Source organism: Anomaloglossus baeobatrachus, chromosome 4, assembly GCF_048569485.1.
Source record: "Anomaloglossus baeobatrachus isolate aAnoBae1 chromosome 4, aAnoBae1.hap1, whole genome shotgun sequence".
In the NCBI taxonomy this organism is placed as follows: domain Eukaryota; kingdom Metazoa; phylum Chordata; class Amphibia; order Anura; family Aromobatidae; genus Anomaloglossus; species Anomaloglossus baeobatrachus.
Genome location: NC_134356.1, coordinates 451,315,681 through 451,339,073, shown reverse-complemented (window position 1 = coordinate 451,339,073; position 23,393 = coordinate 451,315,681). Strand labels below are relative to the sequence as shown.

Below are 23,393 nucleotides of genomic sequence, written 5' to 3'. Positions count from 1 at the left end.
ATTTCCTTCTTTCCTTCTACTTTTTGACCTCTTATCCCTCTGAGATGTCCTTACACAAGCTGAATGTTGTCAGGGGTGTACAGCACTACATGTCACCGCACTTTACATGCGTTTGGATGCATGTGACCTTATCTTGCCGCAATTCCATTTAACTGTATTAACCTGTACCGCATTTCTGACAGATCCGGCATTTCGGCACAATACTGCTGATTTGATAGTAGCTTTACACAGTGGATGTACACAGAGCAGAACACTGTACCTTATGCAGTGATGTGAGGGGGAAGGGCGAGTCATTCTTCTATCCTGCACAACAGTTTGAGTTTGAATTGTCCTGAGCTGTTCTCCATTCCTGGCAGTCTCTGTCCTGAACTGGCTGGCATCTGTAGTGTTAGTCTTTTCTCAGGATACACACACTACATTACACTACACTATCCTTAGCACTGGTCCTTTGCAGAGAGACAAACAGACACTTCTTTCCTTTGCAGAGGCAAATACACACTAGTGATGTGTCGGTCCCTCGCGAACGATCCCACACAGAGCTCCGGCTCCCTGCTGTGACCGACAGGAGCCGGATCCCCAGTGAGAGCCACTAAATTCTCCAAACGGCTGTTTTCGCCGCTGAAACCCCGCTCACCCGCAGCTAAACCCTGCCCACTGAATAGTTAATTGGTCCCTTGTAAGTGGGCGGGGTTTTGCCATGGGTGGGCGGGGTTTCATCATTTCATAGGGAGCCAATCTTTTTGATGAGCGGAGCTATGGGAACCTGATCACCAAAAAGAGCCAGAATGCCCAACCCTAATACACACTCACTGCTTCCCAGCATCATCTTGGGTCTGTGCTGGATATTTCCTGTCTGCTAGGGAAGCTTTAACTCCACAGTTGCTGGATGATTTTAGATTATCTGTGCAGTTCCTACTTGACACATTAGGACTCACTACGACAAGTCGTTGGGAACCTCTTGGGCCATATGTCAACAGACATCTGTTTTACAACTGTGTGATGCCATAACTTGATCATCAGTCCATACTTATTCAAAGTTTTACAACGTTCATACCTTTGTGTTGGCTGATGCATGTCTTGGCAGAAAGGTTCTGCAAGCAGCAATTACTTGGATTGCAGCTTGAGGGACTGTTAATGAGGGACTGTTAATTTTTCTTTTGCAACACTGTTGTAAAAGGGTAATAGAGTTATCCGAAATTCATATTCTAATAATAAACTCTAATATACTGTTTAGTTTCTCTCCTTTTTCCTATGTATAAATGTTACTGTTCCTTTACCCTATTTAATGTGCGCGGCGATTCACACTTTGTGCAGGTGAAGTTAAACAAGTTTTTTATTACATACAGTACTATAGTGGCAAAAAATCATGCATGATTATAAAACCTCCACCATCCCATTAGAAACACTTTAACCGCCCACATCCCAATGCCCGCAAACACACATATACATACACACGTCCCTACTTCTACCTTGTGACACTGCAGAACTATCCCTAGGGCTAGGTCCACATTTCCGTCAATTTGTATCAGTCACAATCCGCGGCTCTGGTAAACAACGGAATCCGTTTGGCGGATTCCGTTGTTCGCATATGCTTGTATGAGCAGCAGATTGGGACTGATGATGCTGCGTTGCATCCTCCGCCCGACTGATCAGTCGTGGAACGACTGACCGTCGGGCGGCAGGAACGCAGCATGTAGCGTTTTTTTGAGCAGCGTAATCTTTTTGATTGCACTGCGTATGCTCTCTCTGCGGCCGAACGATCAGCTGATCGCTCGGCGGCCGGCTTCTGTGAGCGATCAGCTGATCACCCGGTGGCCGGCTTCTGTGAGCGATCGGCTGATCACCCGGCGGCCGGCTGCTATGAGCAATTAGCTGATCACCCGGCGGCCGGCTAATGAGAGCGATCAACTGATCGCTCTCATTAGCCGGCTGCCGGGATATCATCTGTTCGCTCTCAAAAGCCGGCGGCCGGCTAATGAGAGCGATCAGCTGATCGCTCTCTCTCTCTCACGTTTTACAATGTAGTCCGACAATGAATTCTTATTCTTGTCATCCGTTGTATAACGCATCAGTCACAAGCGTCAAGCAACGCATGTCACTGATGCAAAACAACGGAAATGTGAACCTAGCCTAAGGGGTACTTTGCACGCTGCGACATCGCAGGCCGATGCTGCGATGCCGAGCACGATAGTCCCCGCCCCCGTCGCAGCAGCGATATCCTTGTGATAGCTGCCGTAGCGAACATTATCGCTACGGCAGCTTCACATGGACTCACCTGTCCTGCGACCGTCGCTCTGGCCGGCGACCCGCCTCCTTATTAAGGGGGCGGGTCGTGCGGCGTCACTGCGGCGTCACACGGCAGGCGGCCAATCTTAGCGGAGGGGCGGAGATGAGTGGGATGTAAACATCCCGCCCACCTCCTTCTTTCCGCATATTCTACGGAAGCCGCTGTGACGCCGGTAGGAGATGTTCCTCGCTCCTGCGGCTTCACACACAGCGATGTGTGCTGCCGCAGGAGCGAGGAGCAACATCGGACCGTCGCATCAGCGTAATTATGGATTACGCCGACGCTGCACCGATGATACGATTACGACGCTTTTGCGCTCGTTAATCGTATCATCGAGCCTTTACACACTACTATGTCGCATGCGATGCCGGATGTGCGTCATTTTTTATTTGACCCCACCGACATCGCACCTGCGATGTCGTAGTGTGCAAAGGCCGCCTAACTCTAGAGGAGAATATAAGGATACAGTTATCAGAAGAGGGATATAGGAGAAGTGTAGGATGGGATAATAGGCTGGAGAGAAAGGGATTAATGCAAGGGGAAAGAGTGAATACAGAGGAAATAAACCTTGGGGTTTAGGATAGGAGAGGAATAAGGAATCATGACATGACAAGAATCTGCATAACTAATCATATGCTAAATATTCAAATTTATGTATGAGGTAGCCAAGATGATTATCTATGAAATGAAGGTAGTCTCACGCTTAAAGCTGTAGTGGATGGTAAGATATGGAACCTGAAAGTCAAAAGTTGAAAACATTCTTACCTTTTTGCTCATCGGTGTATATTTCCAGTATATAGCTATAGGTGTATCCCCATACATATATGCATATAAAAACACTCCCCTTTACAACTTTTATTAGGTTTAATTACCACCCCAAGGACTTCTATAGGATGTCCAATGGTTTCCTGGAACCCGCAATGATGCACCAGGGAACAGAAGATTTCTGGTACTCCCAGTAAAATCTCTTAACCTTCATTGTGGGACACAGCTCTCTCTCTTATTTACCCCATTAAGCATGTGTTTGCGTTTTGGTTATCGGGGTGGTATTTCATCCATGGTTTCCAGTGTGCACCAATGAAGGCTTAAGAGGAAGAGATTTTATGATAACTGCAAAAAATCCTCTTTCTGACACATTTACGCCCATTATTGTACTTCTTACAAAGACCCTTGGAAATCATATTGTTACATGTCAAGTAACCAATGATGGTATCTTGAACCAGTGGGAAGTCTTAGAAGACCAAGTCCCTTGTCTTTGAAGCCATCTAATTTCAATATCAAGTAATTTACACTAGACAATGTTTTTACTGATCTATAAAACAATCTTATTGTAGAGTTGTAAGTTCTGAAAATCTGATGTAGGGAGTAACTGATGTATGAAAAACTTTCAGTTTTTGGTGAAAATACAGTTTTATTCCTGTAGCCAAAGGAAGTGTGTCACTCTGAAAACTGAAAATGAAAGATTTAGTCCTTTATATAGGGGATACAAATCATGCTGGTACTGTAGATTTTAGAAAATGAGTTTTAGAAAAAAAAACAATTTTATTACATATGTAGATGAGGTGTCTTCAGTGCACCCTTGGCATGAACAAAGGCTCAGTGAACCTTTCCACCCCATCAATTACAATACTCTACCTCACCCCTATTTGTGGTTCTCAGTGCATGATTTGGAGCGCTTCCTGATCTAATTTCACAGCCATACACATAGTGACACTGGTGCGGCCGACCACCAACATGCATAGTGGCAGTGCATGCGCATTCCTAATTACTACACTGTGTGTAGAATTATTAGGCAAATGAGTATTTTGATCACATGATACCTTTTATACATGTTGTCCTACTCCAAGCTGTATAGTCTTCAGAGCCAACTACCAATTTAGTAAATCAGGTTATGTGCATCTCTGTAATGAGGAGGGGTGTGGTGTAATGACATCAACACCCTATATAAGATGTTCTTAATTATTAGGCTACTTCCTTTCCTTTGGCAAAATGGGTCAGAAGAGAGATTTGATGGGCTCTGAAAAGTCCAAAATTGTGAGATGTCTTGCAGAGGGATGCAGCAGTTTTGAAATTGCCAAACTTTTGAAGTGTGATCACCAAACAATAAAGCGTTTCATGGCAAATAGCCAACAGGGTCGCAAGAAGCGTGTTGGGCAAAAAAAGCACAAAATAACTGCCCATGAATTGAGGAAAATCAAGCGTGAAGCTGCCAAGATGCCATTTGCCACCAGTTTGGCCATATTTCAGAGCTGCAACGTTACTGGAGTATCAAAAAGCACAAAGTGTGCCATACTCAGGGACATGGCCAAGGTAAGAAAGGCTGAAAAACGACCACCTTTGAACAAGAAACATAAGAGAAAACGTCAAGACTGGGCCAAGAAATATCTTCAGACTGATTTTTCAAAGGTTTTATGGACTGATGAATTGAGAGTGACTCTTGATGGTCCAGATGGATGGGCCAGAGGCTGGATCAGTAAAGGGCAGAGAGCTCTACTCCGACTCAGACGCCAGCAAGGTGGAGGTGGGGTACTGGTATGGGCTGGTATCATCAAAGATGAACTTGTGGGACCTTTTCGGGTTGAGGATGGAGTGAAGCTCAACTCCCAGACCTACTGCCAGTTTCTGGAAGACAACTTCTTCAAGCAGTGGTACAGGAAGAAGTCAGTATCGTTCAAGAAAAACATGATTTTCATGCAGGACAATGCTCCATCACATGCATCCAACTACTGCACGGCATGGCTGGCCAGTAAAGGTCTAAAAGATGAAAAAATAATGACATCGCCCTCTTTTTCACCTAATATGAACCCCATAGAGAAGCTGTGGTCCCTCATAAATGTAAGGTCTACAGGGAGGGAAAACAGTACACCTCTCGGAACAGTGTCTGGGAGGCTGTGGTGGCTGCTGCACGCAATGTAAACAGATCAAGCAACTGACAGTATCTATGGATGGTAGGCTGTTGAGTGTCCATCATAAAAAAAGGTGGCTATATTGGTCACTAATTTTTTTGGGTTTTGTTTTTGCATGTCAGATATGTTTAATGTTTATTTCTAAATTTTGTGCTGTTATAAATGAAATTAAACAAGTGAGATGGGAATATATTTGGTTTTTATTAAGTTGCCTAAAAATTCTGCACAGTAATAGTTACCTGCACAAACAGATATCCTCCTAAGATAGCCAAATCTAAAAAAAACCCCTCCAACTTCCAAAAATATGAAGCTTTGATAATTTATGAGTCTTTTGGGTTGATTGAGAACATAGTTGTTGATCAATAATAAAAAAATCCTCTAAAATACAATTTGCCTAATAATTCTGCACAAGGTGTAGGCCGTTTGTCCAGATGTAATAAGATTATCTGTGAGTGTAAATAACTTGCCTAATAATTCTGCACACAGTGAATGTGGGGGTAGTAGAGAGTTGTAATTGAGCTGGTGAACAGTTGCAGAAAGCCTTTTGTCACGCCATGAACCCTTAACTACATGTCAGGCAGTTGTTTTTTTCTAAAACACATTTACTAAAATCTACAGTACCAATATAGTTTTTATAAGGAGCTAAGCCCAGTATATGAAGGACTAAATAGTTCAATTTCAGTTTGGGATCAACAGACTACCTTTAAACTAACCTGGCATTTATGCTGTCCTATACACGAGCAGCATGACTTAGTAACAGATGTCCCCAACATATAAAGCTATGTTTTACCAGAAAGCATTGTATGAGAAAACAGCTTAAACATTTGTGGCCAGTTCTATTTGTCGGAGAGCTGACTACCTGGTTGCTCCCCACTGGCTTTCCCTCCATTTACTCATTATGATTAAAGGATCTCTCCCTAGCTATAGCTCATAGATCAATGATTGTATAGTGTTCCATTGAGACCAATAACTTTTTTTTTCTTCTAGGCAAGTTTACATACATCATGTCCTTCAAGCACTACTGACTCTTCTTGTTTGTCAAGTGGAATTTTCCTGACTTTTCTCTTTCTTCAAAGTGTGTGCACAGTGGCTTTCATGTTCTACAGGTGAGGGTTTTTTTATTTTAGTAAAATACCTAAATAAATTTGTTATTTTAGTTTTTTTTAATTTGCACCACACATTCCTAGCTATTATTTTTTACATGGATGGTCTTAATTGATGCATTAGTACATGTGTGACGCCCTGGCAAAACCAGGTAGTCACACAGTACAGGCCCCCGCATAACACCTCTCCCACACAGGGTTAAACCAGCCGACAAAACCCTACTCACCCCCTCAGGGAAGGACAGACACACCAGTGGGCGGGACCAGGCAGAAGGAGAACGCCCACCTAGGGGTCTGGAGAACCCGGGGCGGGAAAAGGAGAGAGAAGAGTTTTAGAGTTTGGAGTTAGTGGAGGAGTTAAGCTCAGTCAGTTGAAGTGAGGGTTCAAGTTGACAGGCGTCGGGGATGGAGCCCCGGCGTACTGGCTAGGTTGGCAGACAGTGGTCAGTGCCAGCAGGAGACTGGAAGATGACTGCCAAAGATCCGAGGTGGACCGGGGCAGGGTTGTAGCCCACTGGTACCGACACTGGAGAACCGACCCAGAAGCCATACACAAAGGGGGTACTTGGACCCTGAAGCCAGGCCAGGACCGGCACCAACGGCCTAGCTAATTAACCAATTGAGGGCACGATTTTAGGTCCTGTCCCAACCTAACTCCTGAAAAGTAGACAACCACCCACCGAGAGGGGTAGGGCATCCGCCAGGGCCCGGTAGATCCCACGGGTCAGCGTCAGACGAGCACGGCTCCCAACCAAAGGACCGGGAGCAGACTCCTGTGTTACACACCGGGAAATCCATCACAGAAAACACAAAGTGCAGAGGAAAGGGACATTGACCACCGGCACGGTGTGGGACCAGAAATACACCCCCAGCCGCGGCAGCCGGCCACCATCACCTTGGTTTACCAAAGGACTTGTGTGATTTATTCAACCGTGAGTAACATCCCCGGTCTGACCGGGTACGCCGGCCCCTGCCATTACCATCCCCTGCACAGAGACATTGGGCCCAGGGGCATCCATCCCTACCCACGGAGGGGTTAACATCCAGCTGCCAGCCCATCGCCCCCGGGAGCCCCACAACAGCAGCGGTGGTGCTACACCTCACCACACACCGTGGGTGGCGTCACAAATAGATAGTTTTCAACAACATCCGTACAAATACGTCCCCTTTTTATTCAAAGTGTCCGCGCGACCCCCGGGTCCGGTAGAGTCCCTCGAGCCATACCGCAGATCCGGATCCGAGCAGCACGGCTGCTGGCACGGGGACGGCACACATGGAATTTAAAAGATGTGCCCAAAGCCTTAAATATTTCATAGTATCTAAAATAACTACTGCATGTCTTAAAGTAGGTGTCCACTTTGAATTTAAAACTGATCTGTCACCAAACTATACAGTACCCAAACATTTTTGGATTATTTAACTAGGGTCCTTAACAGACTACAAATATATTGATAGCCTAATTGTTTTTAAAAATTACTTTATTCTAATATAATTAAAAAATTATACCCAAAAGACAATACAAAATATATAACAATGGAGTAATACAATCTAATATATAAAGCTGAATGTGTGTGTGTGTGTATGTGTGTGTGTGTGTGTGTGTGTGTGTGTGTGTGTGTGTGTATGTCCGGGATTGGCATCCGCACCGTCGCAGCTACAGCCACAAAATTTTGCACACTCACACTTCTGGACCCCGAGAGCGTCATAGGCTATGTTTTGAGGGGAAATTTTAACCCCGCTCTTTACAGTTATTCACCAAAAAACCTGCCTCCATTAAAGCGAATGGAGCTGATAGCCACAGTGCAGCCAGAACTTCAGAAGAATGCGCAGCCACGCCCTTATATGGAATGTTGGCATGTCACAATGCAGCCAGGGTAAGAGACAGACACAGACAAAGAGACAGACAGGGAAAGAGAGGGAAAGCGAGAGACAGGTTAAGAGACAGACACAGACAGGTAAAGAGACAGAGACAGACACAGGGAAACAGACAGGGAAAGAGAGGGAAAGAGACAGACATTAAAAAGAGAGGGAAAGAGACAGACAGGGAAAGTGACAGAGATAGATAGACAGACAGGGAAAGAGATTGAGGAGGGAAAGAGAGGGAAAGAGACAGACAGGGAAAGTGACAGAGATAGATAGACAGACAGGGAAAGAGATAGATAGACAGACAGGGAAAGAGATTGAGACAGACGGAGAAAGAGACAGAGACAGACAGGGAAAGAGACAGACAGACAAAGAGAGAGAGAGACCAAGAGATATATACAGAGGGGGAGATAGACATTATAATTACATTTATATCTATTTGTTTTGTGTTTTTTGTGTGCAGGATACATTTTTGTTAATACATTCTATTTTGTTAACAGCAATTATTAAGTGTGTGTGTGTGTGTGTATGCGTGTGTGTGTGTGTATGTCCGGGATTGGCATCTGCACCATCGCAGCTACAGCCACAAAGTTTTGCACACTCACACTTCTGGACCCCGAGAGTGTCATAGGCTATGTTTTGAGGGGAAATTTTTAACCCTGCGCTTTACAGTTATTCACCAAAAACCTGCCTCCATTAAAGCGAATGGAGCTGATAGCCACAGTGCAGCCAGAACTTCAGAAGAATGCACAGCCATGCCCTTAAATGGAATGTTGGCATGTCACAATGCAGCCTGGGAAATAGACAGACACAGACAGGGAAAGAGGCAGACACAGACAGGGTAAGAGGCAGACATAGACAGGGTAAGAGACAGACGCAAAGAGACAGACACAGACAAAGAGACAAACTGACAGGGAAAGAGAGAGGTTAAGAGACAGACACGGACAAAGAGACACAGACAGACACAGGGAAACAGACAGGGAAAGAAAGGGAAAGAGACAGACAGGGTAAGAGACAGACAAAGACAGGTAAAGAGACAGACAAAGAGACAGACAAAGAGACAGACAGAAGGAAAGAGACAGACAGAGGGAAAGAGACAGACAGAGGGAAAGAGACAGACAGAGGGAAAGAGACAGACAGAGGGAAAGAGACAGACAGAGGGAAAGAGACAGACAGAGGGAAAGAGACAGACAGAGGGAAAGAGACAGACACTGAAAGAGACAAACGGAAAGTGACAGAGATAGACAGACAGGGAATGAGATTGAGACAGATGGAAAAAGAGACAGAGACAGACAGGGAAAGAGACAGACAGACAAAGAGAGAGAGAGAGACAGAGAGATATATACAGAGGGGGAGACAGACATTATAATTACATTTATATCTATTTGTTTTGTGGTTTTTGTGTGCAGAATACATTTTTGTTAATACATTCTATTTTGTTAACAGCAGTTATAAACCCGGGTGAAGCCAGGTAGTACAGCTAGTATTACTATAAAATTAGTACTAAATACAATGCACTATGCTAGTTGCCTCTGCTAGCATCCCATGTAATATGCTACCTACCCACGGAGGAACACCCTACGTTATTGGTGTCCCCGAGAAACGTAGGTTGTACTTATTCAAACCCTACCTATCCCTAAACGTAGGCCCCTCGGCTGATAGTCTACAGAAATAGAATAGGTATTAGGACAATGGCCCCCCAGGGGTAGAAGAAAAAAAAAAGATATATTAGGCGCAAAGCAGGGAGCAAGCCATTTATAGCAACACTTATCCAGACAAGACAGACCTAATCCAATAAGCGGTCATATAGTCCATTGATAGTTTCTTGATTTTTGGATATTTACCCATCTGTGTCAGCAGATCTTAATATCACACAGTTTCAACGAGACTCCATAGTTCAATTAATATAGATTCACATTCGCCAATATTTGACCTAAATGGGTTTCCAGTGCACATAAAACTTATATGAGGTGTAATTACTCCCATTTATTAAGAGCACTCCGCTATCAGGTCACCCAGGGTATAAAATTCTTCCACCTCTTCCTCAGCGCGTTTTCCCCCTTTTAATTCAACGATATTTGGGGTTCATCAGGAGGCTATCGATATGTTGCGTTCCACGGGTACATTGTCTATTAATCCTCCAGAAAGGGATCCAATGATAGTTATATATGGCATCCCTGAATTCCCAAGAATAGATGACAAGATTGTCAAACCTTCATGTCCTAATCTTGCCCAACCATCCCACTAAAATGCTGAGCAGGTCACCAGACCTAGTCATCTCAGCTTGTACACTTTGGATTCTGTCCTGTACAATACAAAATGCATACATTACTAAATATTTCTCTTAAATCTGCTAAGGCTGGTGTACTTTTTAAGAAAATACATGTCAAAATGAGACCTCGTCAATTCGCGCATGCGCACCTATGAATTTTACTCTGCCCTCTTTAGGGCATAGCGAAGTGCGCCTGCATGAGCCGCCATTGTCTCTGCCAGGCTCAAGATTTTGCATGGCGACGTGGATGGCACAGGAAGTGTCATCTAAGTCAATCATCACAAGAGGACTGCCATCAGCTCGGAGTGGAGGGACAGGAGCCACATTCAAGGACCCAAAGATTTACATACAGCGAGGGAGCTTTTTAAAAGGTATTTATGAGCTGTACAGGGGAAGTCAGGGGATGACATGCATCTTTATGGAATGAAGCACAACACACTGCTTAAGGTGCTAGTTTTGGTTTATACCTCAAAAATCTAGTGACAGGTTACCTTTAACAAAAACGAAAATAAACTGATAGCACAGCACTAATTGTGCTAATAGATTACGAGGGGCTGCTAATGAGTCTTTGGCTTTGCCCACTAAAAAACGAGATAGGATGATGAAACTTTACATTTATTCTACATACTATCCACTCTCAACACACTTCTTACATCAGTATTCCAAGTTCTGTTAGTGTCGCGGGCGGGGAGGGCGCTGCGCTCACCACGCTCGGGTCCGGCACTGCTGCTCGGCGGCTCGAGCGGTGGGCTGGATCCGGGTAGTCGAGCGGCGCTCCTCGCCCGTGAGTGAAAGGGGAGTAGTTTGGTTTGGAGGATTTGGTCCGTGACGCCACCCACGGTTTGTGGTGAGGTTGGAGCACCACCGCTGCTGTTGACGGGGATCCCGGGAGCGATGACAAGGAGCAGCTGGGATGTTTCTCTCCCCTCCGTGGGTAGTGGGGTTGGTGGTCCCTGGGCCCGGAGAGGTGACGGGGAGGCAGGGTCGGGCAAGGTGCAGGGGGCGCTTGGACTGCACAGCGCGGTGCCGGACGGCACGGTAGTACTCACTCAGCCACAAATGGATGCAAGTCTCTGGTAAACGGTTGGATGGACGGGTCCCACAGCCGGCTGCTGTGATTTCTCACGGACGGTTGGGGGTGGCTGCCTTTCCCTGCACTTTTTGTGTATCTTCGGTCCCGATGGCTTCCCACCGGTAACCCGCTCCCCAGCGTGGATATGTGCCGGAGGAGCCCTTTTGCCCGCAGGCTCTGGCCCTGGGAACTCTAGCTGTGGCGGTAGCTGTATTTCCCTTTCGCTGTTTGGACGGTTGCCTTTAATCGGGTCTTGGCTGTTTGGAAACCCCTGGGGTTCCGGTCACTAACGGATTTGACCTGTTTAACGGCGACTCCAAGCCTGGTCGGGGTCCGCAGGCCCTGCCGGTTTGTGCTGGCTTCACTTTGCTCCCCAGTTCGGTACCGGCGGGCCACCGCCCGTCCCCGGTCCTACGGTTCCGCGTTGATCTGCCTCTCCTGCAGACGGCCACCACCGTCTGCCAACCTTGCTCTCGGTGCCCGGGCCATGTACCCGGACACAGTCCGTTTGCTCCTCTACTACCACTTCTTCACTCTTTCCCTAACTGAACTCTCACTAACTTCCTTTCCCACCTCCAGGACTGTGAACTCCTCAGTGGGTGGGGCTAACCGCCTGGCTCCACCCCACCTGGTGTGGACATCAGCCCCTGGAGGGAGGCAACAAGGATTTGTGTCTGACTGATGTGCCTATCTCGGGGTGGGGGTGTTGTGTTGTAGTACCTGTGACGACCTGGCTAGTCCAGGGCGCCACATTAGCCTAGCAGAAAGAAGGATTTTGGTTCTGCCTCAAACCAGGCATACGTAGCAGCCATGGCATCAGAAATGGTGTGAAATTGGGTACCCTTGAGGTGTTTTTTTAGGTTTGGAAACACATAATAGTCGGAGGGAGCTATATTTGATGAATAAGGTAGGTGGTCAACCAGCTGGAAGCCCAGCTATGCCAGTTTTGCTGTGGTCGCTTGTGCAGTGTGGGTGGAGTCGTTGCCTTCCAGGAACAAGATTCCTTTGGACAGCTTGCCGTGCATTTTGACCTTCAGAGCTGCCTTCAATTGTTCCAAAAGTTCTATGTAATACCTTACATTGATGGTAGTCGACTAGCAGCATGTCCTCCTTATCCCAGAACACAGACGCCATCACCTTAGTGGCTGATTTTTGCACCCTGAACTTCTTTGGACGAGGAGAACCACTGTGCCTCCACTCTTTTGAATACTCCTTTTTTTCAGGGTCATACAAATAAATCCAAGTCTCATCCATGGTGGCCAGTCGATCCAGGAAGTTATTATCAGTCTGGAAACGCTGACAAATGGACCGGGAAGTTTTCACTCGCATGCTTCTCTGATCTGTTGTCAAACATTTGGGGACCCACTTTGATGCTTACTCATGTCCAAATGTTCATGGATAACGACACAAACACGTTCATGGGAAATCCCCATGATGTCTGCTATTCCTTTAGCTGAAATTCGTTGATTCTCCAGTATGAGGTTGTGCACAGCATCGACGATCTCCGGAACAACAATCACTCTGTCATCCACGACGTTCCTCATCATTGCTGCTGAAGTGGCGCATTTTAAATTTGTCAACCCAGTTCTTAACTGTGGAATATGAAGGGAATAGATCCCCCAATGTCTGCGACATCTCACCATGAATATCCTTTGTGGACTTTCCTTGCAGAAACAAGAATATTATCACTCCTCTGCTATTAGTTGCTGTGAATATCGCATTAGACTCGCCATTTTGTTTTCCCGCATGCGTAGAGCACTGTTGCTATAAGCAACAAACACAAAATTTTGAAAACATATATTAGACACAAAGCTTTCATGTGATGTAACATTCATTACCATAGAAACAAAAGATCACAAAGCCAAAGACTTATTAGCAGTCCCTCATATATTGTTTAACAAAGCGGTACTGTAAAAGCATAAAAAGATGATTTATGAAATGAGAATATTAGGATTTTGGACTATATGACCACACACGCAATATAAATAGTTTTCAATAACCTTGTAAAACCCCTTTAATAAATCAGCACTATGGCTTTTAATGTTTTACGCAAAGATTAATTACTAAAAATGAAAAGTTATACATTTTTTCTTCCCGTTAACAGTTATTGTAACTTCAAGATCAGTTTGTGTCAGTGTAAGAAAATATTCTCACTTCTACTCAGAAGCAGATTACCTACATCTATTCCTGCTGTCAGCTAAGAAGTCAATACATAAATTATAAGTGTTGATTTATTTGGTCTTGGTGACATCAATTTTGTTTAAGTCTTAAGCCCACTTTACACACAGCGACATCGCTAGCAATGTCGCTGCCGATCGCACCCGCCCCCATCGTTTGTGCGTCACGGGCAAATCGCTGCCCGTGGCGCACAATATCGTTAGTTTCCGTCACACATACTTACCTTTCTAGCGACGTCGCTGTGGCCGGCGAACTGCCTTTTTTGTAAGGGGGTGGTTTGAGCGGCGTCACAGCGACGTCACACGGCAGGCGGCCAATGGAAGCGGAGGGGCGTAGAGCAGCCGAAGGAAAGACACGCCCACCTCGTTGCCAGAGGACGCAGGTACGGTGTTGTTCATCGTTCCTGGGGTGTCACACACAGAGATGTGTGCTGCCTCAGGAGAGACGAACAACCTGCGTCCAAAAGCAGCAACGATATTTGGGATTACAGTAGAATGACGTGTCAACGATCAACGATTAGGTGAGTATTTTTGATCATTAGAGGTTGTTCTTACGTTTCACACACAACGACGTCGCTAACGAGGCCGGATGTGCGTCACGAATTCCGTGACCCCAACGACATCTCGTTAGCGATGTCGTTGCATGTAAAGTGCCCTTTAGGTCATGGTCATAATCATAAGGCCCAAAATTTGTCCTTGGCAAATCTGCCATAGAGCTGTCAGAATGTCGCTAGCTGAAATTGGGATTTTTTTTATTCAAATTTATCAGCAGATCTGGACCTGGATCAACTTTTTTGTAATTTAAGGACCAAAGCCAATGCTTTTGTATCTGCAATCTGCAGCTTTTCTTTGTGCAGAATCCTCTGCAATGATTACCGTGTTGTGCACCACACATACATTGCTAGAAGATTCTGTCGGGATGTAGATGTGTAACACATGCCGAAATGCTGATACAATCCTGAAGGTGTGAACGTGGTCTGAGAGTAAATTCTCATATTTCAGAATGTAACTGTATTGAATAATTAATAAAGAAAATCACACAAGAAATGATTTAGGCTAGTTTCACACATCCGACTTTTCGCCGGATTCAGCGGACTCCAGTACAGTGTAATATAGTACAATGGCAGCGCGGCAACTTCCGTGTCACATGCTCCGGTCACATGACAGCATGTGACCGGAGCTTGTCGCGCTGCCATTGTACTGTATACACTGTACTAGAGTCCGCCGAATCCGGCGAAAAGCTGAATGTGTGAAACTAGCCTAAGTCACTGCTCTGTGATAGTGAGTGGCAGCTATAACCACACCCTGGCACTAACTGACAGCCGGCTCTGTACTGAAGCTCTGCTGAGACGGCTGTTAGTCAGTGTAGGGGTGTAGTTACAGCTGCCGCTCACAATGTACTGAGCCATGACTGATGCCACGTTGACTGCATTTCTTTGACTGAAACCCAGAAGCCAGGTTTTCAATATGGCTCCTGCATGGCTTTAGAATGCTATTAACCTGTAGATTAACCAAAAACCTGCAGGTTAGTAAAATGTTTAAAAGACAGGTTCCCCTTAAAGGTCATTGCTTTCTGAATAGGAGCACAGCGTTGTAAGCCTAGTGTGATTAAATGTTATGTGTCTGGATTTAGATAATAAATGTGATACTTAGTGACTCCCCCAAAATTTTTTATTGGTCCACAGCTCTGTACCTTTAAGTGTATCATTAAAATAATAAGCAGAAGCCTAACTAGTAATCCCTGATCCCGGACCTTGTCATGGTAGGGTCAAAAGACAACTTTTTTATAAGAAACAGGCATGCACCTCTTAATGGGAACCACAAGCAGTTCTGGGTGCATATTAGTGATTCCTGCCTAACCATCCCCGTATACAGTACCATAGATAAAGAGAACTTTAGAAAAAATATTTCTAAAGATCGTTTATTATATACTAATGAGCGCGGGGACTTGTCCAGAGGGTGTTTGTTCCTTTAGCTAGCCGGCCCGCATAGCATGGTAGCACACCCCTGTGAGCGTACTAATATGCTAATAAATGCACAGCGACGTGCACATACCTCACTCTTAATGGCAGCCAGTGGAGGATGGATGCGCTCTGCACATAATCTGTAGTACCCAGGACTTCCGATCATGAGCACTAAACTGATACCGGGTGTAGGCTTCCCGGCTTCAGTGAGGTACAGTGCGCATGACCGGAAGTCCTGGGTACTCCGGATCATGCGCATGGCACATCCATCCTCCCCCGGCTGCCATAAACAGTGAGGTATGTACGCGTCACTGCATACTCATTAGCATGTTAGTAAGCCCACAGGGGTGTGCTACCATGCTATGTGACCAACTAGCTAAGGGAACAAACGTCCTCGGGACTAGTCCCCGTGATTATTAGCATATAATATACGATCTTTAGAAATACTTTTTCTAAAGATTCCTTTATCTATTCTACTAGATACAGGGACGGTTAGGCAGGAATCACTGATATGCACCTGTCGCGGGCGGGGAGGGCACTGCGCTCACCACGCTCGGGTGGGCGGTGGACCGGACCCGGAGACTCGAGTGGTGCTCCTCGCCCGTGAGTGAAAGGGGATAGTTTTTGGGGTTTGGGAAGTCGGTTCGTGACACCACCCACGGTTTGTGGTGAGGTTGGAACACCACCGCTGCTCTGGACGGGGATCCCGGAAGCGATGACAGGGAGCAGCCGAGATGTTTCTCTCCCCTCCGTGGGTTGGTGGTCCCGGGGCCCGGTGAGGTGACGGGGATGTGCAGGGACGGTGAGGTGCAGGGTCGCGGGGGCAGCGCAGTGCCAGAGGGCACGGTGGTACTCACTCAGCCAATAACGTATACGGAGTCTCTGGTAAAACAAATGGCTGGATAGACGGGTCCCGCAGCCGGCTGCGGTGGTCACTCCCGGTCGGTTGGCGGTGACTGCCTTTCCCTGCACCTGTAAAGTTCCTTCGGTTCCGATGGCTTCCCACCCCAGCTTGGATAGGCGCCGGAGGAGCTCCCTTTGCCCGCAGGCTCTGGTTTAGGGAATTCTAGCCTTGGCGGTAGCTGTATTTCCCTTTTCGGTTTGGACGGTTGCCTTCAGTCGGGTCTTTGCTGCTGGGAAACCCCGGTTTAACGGCGACTCCAAGCTTGGTCGGGGTCCGTAGGCCCTGCCGAATGGTGCTGGCTTCTCTTCGCTCCCCGGTTCGGTACCGGCGGGCCACCGCCCGACCACGGTCCTACGGTTCCGCGTCGATCGGCCTCTCCTGCAGACGGTCACCACCGTCTGCCAACCTTGCTCTTAGGTGCCCGGGCCATGTACCCGGACACGGTCAGTCTGCTCCACTACCACTTCACTCTCCCTAACTGCACTCTGCACTGACTTCCTTTTCCGCCTCCAGGACTGTGAACTCCTCAGTGGGTGGGGCCAACCGCCTGGCTCCACCCCACCTGGTGGGGACATCAGCCCCTGGAGGGAGGCAACAAGGATTTGTGTGTGCGGCTGATGTGCCTAACCGGGGTGTGGGGTGTGTTGTTGCAGTACCTGTGACGACCTGGCTTGTCCAGGGCGCCACACACCCAGACCTGCTCGTGGTTCTGGGTGCATATTGCACCTGACAGGTTCCCTTTAATGAGTTTGGCGAATCATACTCTAGCGAGTCCATTCATTCAAGGTCTGAAACTTAGTGAATTTTATACTACCGTATATGTCTAACTATTTCATTTAATAACACTGACTTAGAATTTTTTTTTTTGTGTTAAATGCTTGAAATAGGCTGTTTCTTATGGTAATCCGTCCCCTGATTCGAAATCTGCTTTCAGAATTTTTCTATCTGGCAGGAATTTTGAGTAATGTGTTTACATTTTTGAGAATTTTTATTTGTAACAGAAATTACTTACTATAAATTTTAGTTGTTTTTTTTTATTATTTTTAAAAAATGTGTTTAAGTTTTCTTGAATATTTAGCTCCAGGTGCGCCACGTTTTAGTCCCCAACAGTAGTCTATGAGAATTTTTGGGCTCCATTTCCCTTTATAACGGCCTTTAAGTAGTGCGATGTCATGCAGAAACCACTCCACGTGCTGGTCACTGATATCTCCTTATTGGAGAAAAAGTCTTATCTTGATTCCAAGAAATGTATCTTGAGAGACATATTATATCTAGTAATGGATGGACACGGATGGTAAAAGTCCAGATCACCGCGGTTTCAAACTTACCAGAGTGCTGGACCTCGGTCTGGGATTGCGGGTGTTGATCCATATCAGGTAACTAAGGAAATAAAAAAATAAAGGAAAAATAAAGAAAATAAAAATGAAGCACACGCTTCATACTTACCGAGGCTCCGGTGAAGCTGTAACTGCTCCCGTGGCCGCCCATTCACCTCCAGTGCCTCTCATTACCTCCATTAGATATGCAGTGCTCTCCCTGCCAACTGGCCGTTCTGCCGTCTGTGATTGCTTGCAGTCAGACGTGCCCCCAGCCTGTATGACAGCGTCTGCCTGCAACCAATTACAGGCGCTGTCTGCGGGTCTATATCGTACAGTAAAAATAAAGAAATACAGAAAATATTTGGCATAGGTTCCCCCCATATTATGATACCCAGCACAGATAAAGCCCTCGGCTACAGGCTGCAGACCCAGCTGTGCACTTATCTTGGCTTGGTATCAAAATAGGAGGAACTGCAAGCAACTTTTTTTTTAATTATTTAAATAAATAATTTAAAAAAATGCTCAGGGTGGGGGTGCGTCTGATTGCAACCAAAGATGTCAGTGGGTGGGGAAAACAGTGCATTTGCATGAACGATAATGCGCGGCCGCGGAAGTGAATGAGCACCCGCGAGAGCAGTGTACAGCCGCAACGGAGCCTCGGTAAGTACTGCATGCTTGCTCCCATCCCCCTATCCCTTCTACCAATATTTTGAGGATTCTGGTCCTCATAGACTTATATGGGGACCGTCATCTGTCCCGGAACCCGATTTTAAAAACCAGATAACAGAGACTCACCAGTCTTGGTTATCTGCGAGTCCGCCCATCACTAACTGTATTGTAGCATTGTAATAACTCAGTCACAACATTTCTATAGTTTGGTGCTTTATGATTGCCAAGTAAGTTCACGCTACATTTTTACATCTTTAAACGACTCTCATGCCACTGCCTCAGTCTTGCGTAGCTTTTGTCAAAATCAGTGTCTTTAATAATTTACCTTATTTGAGGCCCCACGAAAATTCCATCCTTGATCTTGGCCTAGCTTATTTGTGGAAACTTGTTTCTGAGATGCAAAACCCTCGCCTGCACTGCATTGCTTTTAAACTGCTGCCAATAGCCCATTTAAAGAGTGTACCTAGACTGTTATGTGGTTCAGCAGCAAATGTCTTTACAAAGTCCAGATAAAGCACATCAGCTGCATTACCAATTTCCAGATTTGCACTTACCTCCTCATAGAACCCTAACATTATGGTTAGACATGACTTATCTTCCATGAATCCATGCTGGTTGTCAGTTATATCACTGTATTAATGAATTAGCACCTAAGTATCTCCATTATACAACTCTCTTGCCCCACAGTAAATAATCCAGTGTGTGTATGAATCCTTGTTGGTCTCATGGCACTTCATCAGCATTGATGTTAACTGTAAACAATAACGAATTATCAAGAGCCTAGAGAGGTTGACACTTAAGGTACCGTCACACTAAGCGACGCTCCAGCGATCCCACCAGCAACCTGACCTGGCAGGGATCGCTGGAGCGTCGCTACATGGGTTGCTGGTGAGCTGTCACACAGGCAGATCTCACCAGCAACCAGTGACCAGCCCCCAGCCAGCAGCGACGCGTGGAAGTGATGCTGCGCTTGGTAACTAAGGTAAATATCGGGTAACCAACCCGATATTTACCTTAGTTACCAGCGCACACTGCTTAGCGCTGGCTCCCTGCACACCTACCCACAGTACACATCGGGTTAATTACCCGATGAGTACTCTGCTATGTGTGCAGGCAGCAGGGAGCCAGCTTTTGCGAACGCTGGTAACCACGGTAAACATCGGGTAACCAAGAGGCCCTTACCTTGGTTACCCGATATTTACCTTCGTTACCAGTGTCCGCCGCTCTCACACTGCCAGTGCTGGATCCCTGTTCCCTGCACACCTAGCCACAGTACACATGGGGTTAATTACCCGATGTGTACTCTGCTACATGTGCAGAGAGCAGGGAGCCGGCACTGGCAGTGTGAGAGCGGCGGACGCTGGTAACGAAGGTAAATAGCGGGTAACCAAGGGAAGGGCTTCTTGGTTACCCGATGTTTACCGTGGTTACCAGCCTCCGCAGAAGCCGGCTCCTGCTGCCTGCACATTTAGTTGTTGCTCTGTCGCTGTCACACACAGCGATGTGTGCTTCACAGCGGGAGAGAAACAACTAAAAAATGGTCCAGGACATTCAGCAACAACCAACGACCTCACAGCAGGGGCCAGGTTGTTGCTGGATGTCACACACAGCGACATCACTAGCAACATCGCTGCTACGTCACAAAAGTCATGCCTCAGCAGCAATGTTGCTAGCGATGTTGCTTAGTGAGACGTGGCCTTTAAAGGTGTTATGTCCTTTATCAACCACAGGTGTAAATATTGTAGTCCCCTTACAACAAAGGAATGATGGCACATATTAAAATATCCATGTTTTTCTTCCCAAATAAGTTAAGCCACTGTCCAAAGGATCCTGCAGTTGCTTATTCACTGATCTATATTGAGATAAACATGCACGCTCAGCTGAAATGGGTGTGCATGTGTATAGTGGGGTCAGGAGAATTAGTTCTTCAGTTGACAGTTTTCGCATGTGTATGAACAGATTATCTTTTGATAAAAAGTGTAACAGATTGCTCATTGACGTGTATGATAAAAAGACCGTTTATCACCTTTCATTTGTGAATGCACATTTTTTCCTAATATCTATAACCAAGAACACAAATGTGCGGTTTATCTCTTACCTCTCTCTATTAATATTTTCTTTTTTTATATCCGCTGAAAATAATCTCAACCATGAGTTTAGCGAGAACAGACGGCATAACAGAATGATCTCAAAATACAAATGTGTGTTTTGATTATGTAATCTAAGCCAAGCAAATGTTCATTGTCCGAATATCTGCTACAAAAAGATATGGTATGCTGGACCCAGAAAACTGCCTCATGTGTGTAGGGCCTTGCACTGAATTACTATGGAGTAGGGGTGGGCAATTAATTTTCCGCATGGGCCACATGTGTAAAGCAGGTGATCAGATGCAGCGGCTCAGAGAATGAGGAGTCAGTGGTAAACGAACCAACAGTTTTATTCACTTTATACAAATTGAGGATTATATGAGAGATAATGATATGACACAAGTAACAGTGGTAAATCACAGTACTTCACATAGGATAACTCAGAAACACAGATATCCGGAATATAATCACAGTATCATTCATACGATATTACTCCTATCACTAACTAACGATCACTGTCGGCGTTATCGTACTCTAGATTCTTCTAGCAGGGAAACGTCAGTGAAACTTTGTTACTGTAGTCTGCTTAACTTAACAATACTCTACAGTTTAGAGGCCCTAGCGGGGTCAGAGACGCTACTCGCTAGGGTGCAAGTCCAAAACTTGGGATCTCTGCACACACTTTACCAGGTTGCCGCCTTCATTCTCTGAGTGCAACCTCAGTTGCCACTTAATACCATATCTTTGGTCAGGAAGCAACATCCCAGTTCTTGATCTGCGTACTCCACAGCTTGATCACGAAGTTGATGCTGTTTACCATGATAAGTGCAGTCTGCAGATTGACCACGAAGTCGAGGCTCAGTACCTTGACTGGTGTAGTCTGGTCTTAATCAAGGACTTCTACTGGTGTGGGTCACAGGCTTCCACTAGCTTTGATAACGGTTCTTTTACCCAGCTCAGGTCGCGGATCTTCCTCTCAACTCAGGTAACGAATCTTTCACTCTGCTCAGGTCACGGATGTTCGGCTGCAAGCCTACTCCGCTGCTCACACAACTGTTCTCTACCAAATCTAGATTCAGACTCCTGCACCTCTTGGCTAGGCCAGGCCTTTTATATTTAGTCACTGCAACACAACTGTCACCTGAACTGGCATGTCTTCTAAACTCTTCCCTCTAGGAAACACACACTGAGCTCTTTAGTTCTTATTTTCTCTTTTTACCTTCGGCCAGCTGATGTTTACTTGCATTTACTTTTGCATCCCTTTACATTCCTCCTCTCTTTAAGCTTGCTAGTCCTTGGGCGAGAAAAGTAATTCCATACTTTGATGTTCTTCATAACTGAGCCCAATGTGGCCAGCAGTTGTTCACATTCTTGCATCTTTTGTATTATATGCTGCCAGATAAAGTCATCTTCTGCATACCCGTGGGTGGGGCACCAGCAGTGGCGCGCTCAGTTCTATGAAGCTCCTCTTGATTTGTCTCATCAGGAACACTCAGATCGTCCAGCACTACACTTGGGTGTGGCTCTGCTTCAGTCTGAAGTTGTGGTGGTGCTTCTCTTAAAGGGGTTGTCCGACATAACAAAAATGTTTGAGTTTAAGCTAATCTGTGCTGTATTGTCATATTAAACACCCCTACATTGTTATTTTTTGTTTTCTAACTTTTGTTCCTCTTGAATTCACCCTTTATTCTCTGCAGCTTCTTGTTTACATTCAGCTCCAGCAAACTGACCACTTCCTGTGCAAAACCTCAGTCAGAACTGGCACCGCCCGGCCTCAGTGTCCAGCCCCACCCTCTGCCCGCTCCTGCACACATATTCCCTGTCAGTATATTCTGCCCCAGCACCTGACCTGTTATCACTACAGCATTGCAAATAACAGCCCCACATCGGTCTCTATACCCCACACCACATCGGGCTCTGCACCCCACACCACATCGGGCTCTGCACCCCACACCACATCGGGCTCTGCACCCCACACCACATCGGGCTCTGCACCCCACACCACATCGGGCTCTGCACCTCATACCACATCGGGCTCTGCACCCCACACCACATCGGGCTCTGCACCCCACACCACATCGGGCTCTGCACCGCATACACACACATCAGGCTGTGCACCGCATACACACACATCAGGCTGTGCACCGCATACACACACATCAGGCTGTGCACCGCATACACACACACACACATCAGGCTGTGCACCGCACACACACACACATCAGGCTGTGCACCGCACACACACACACACACACACACACACACACACACACACATCAGGCTGTGCACCGCACACACACACACACACATCAGGCTGTGCACCGCACCGCACACACACACACACACACACACACCAGGCTGTGCACCGCATACACACACACACACACACACACACACACCAGGCTGTGTACCGCATACACACACACATCAGGCTGTGCACCGCATACACACACATCAGGCTGTGCACCGCACACACACACACACATCAGGCTGTGCACCGCACCGCACACAAACACACCAGGCTGTGCACCGCACACACACACACACACACCAAGCTGTGCACCGCATACACACACACACACACATCAGGCTGTGTACTGCATACACACACACACACACATCAGGCTGTGCACCGCATACACACACACACACACACCAGGCTGTGTACTGCATACACACACACACAATCAGGCTGTGCACCGCATACACACACACACATACATACACACAGACACATCGGGCTGTGTACCGCATACACACACACACATCA

The 23,393-nt window shown here is 46.4% G+C and overlaps 1 protein-coding gene across 1 annotated transcript in view; it reads left to right on the top strand.

The window, feature by feature from the left end:
• Positions 1–23,393, top strand: part of LMAN1L (lectin, mannose binding 1 like) — a 142,644-nt gene that overhangs the window by 86,385 nt on the left and 32,866 nt on the right. Inside the window, exon 12 of the mRNA XM_075343580.1 lies at positions 6,181–6,299. Within this exon, the coding sequence (XP_075199695.1) occupies positions 6,181–6,299 (119 nt within the window). The remainder of the gene's footprint in view (positions 1–6,180; positions 6,300–23,393) is intronic.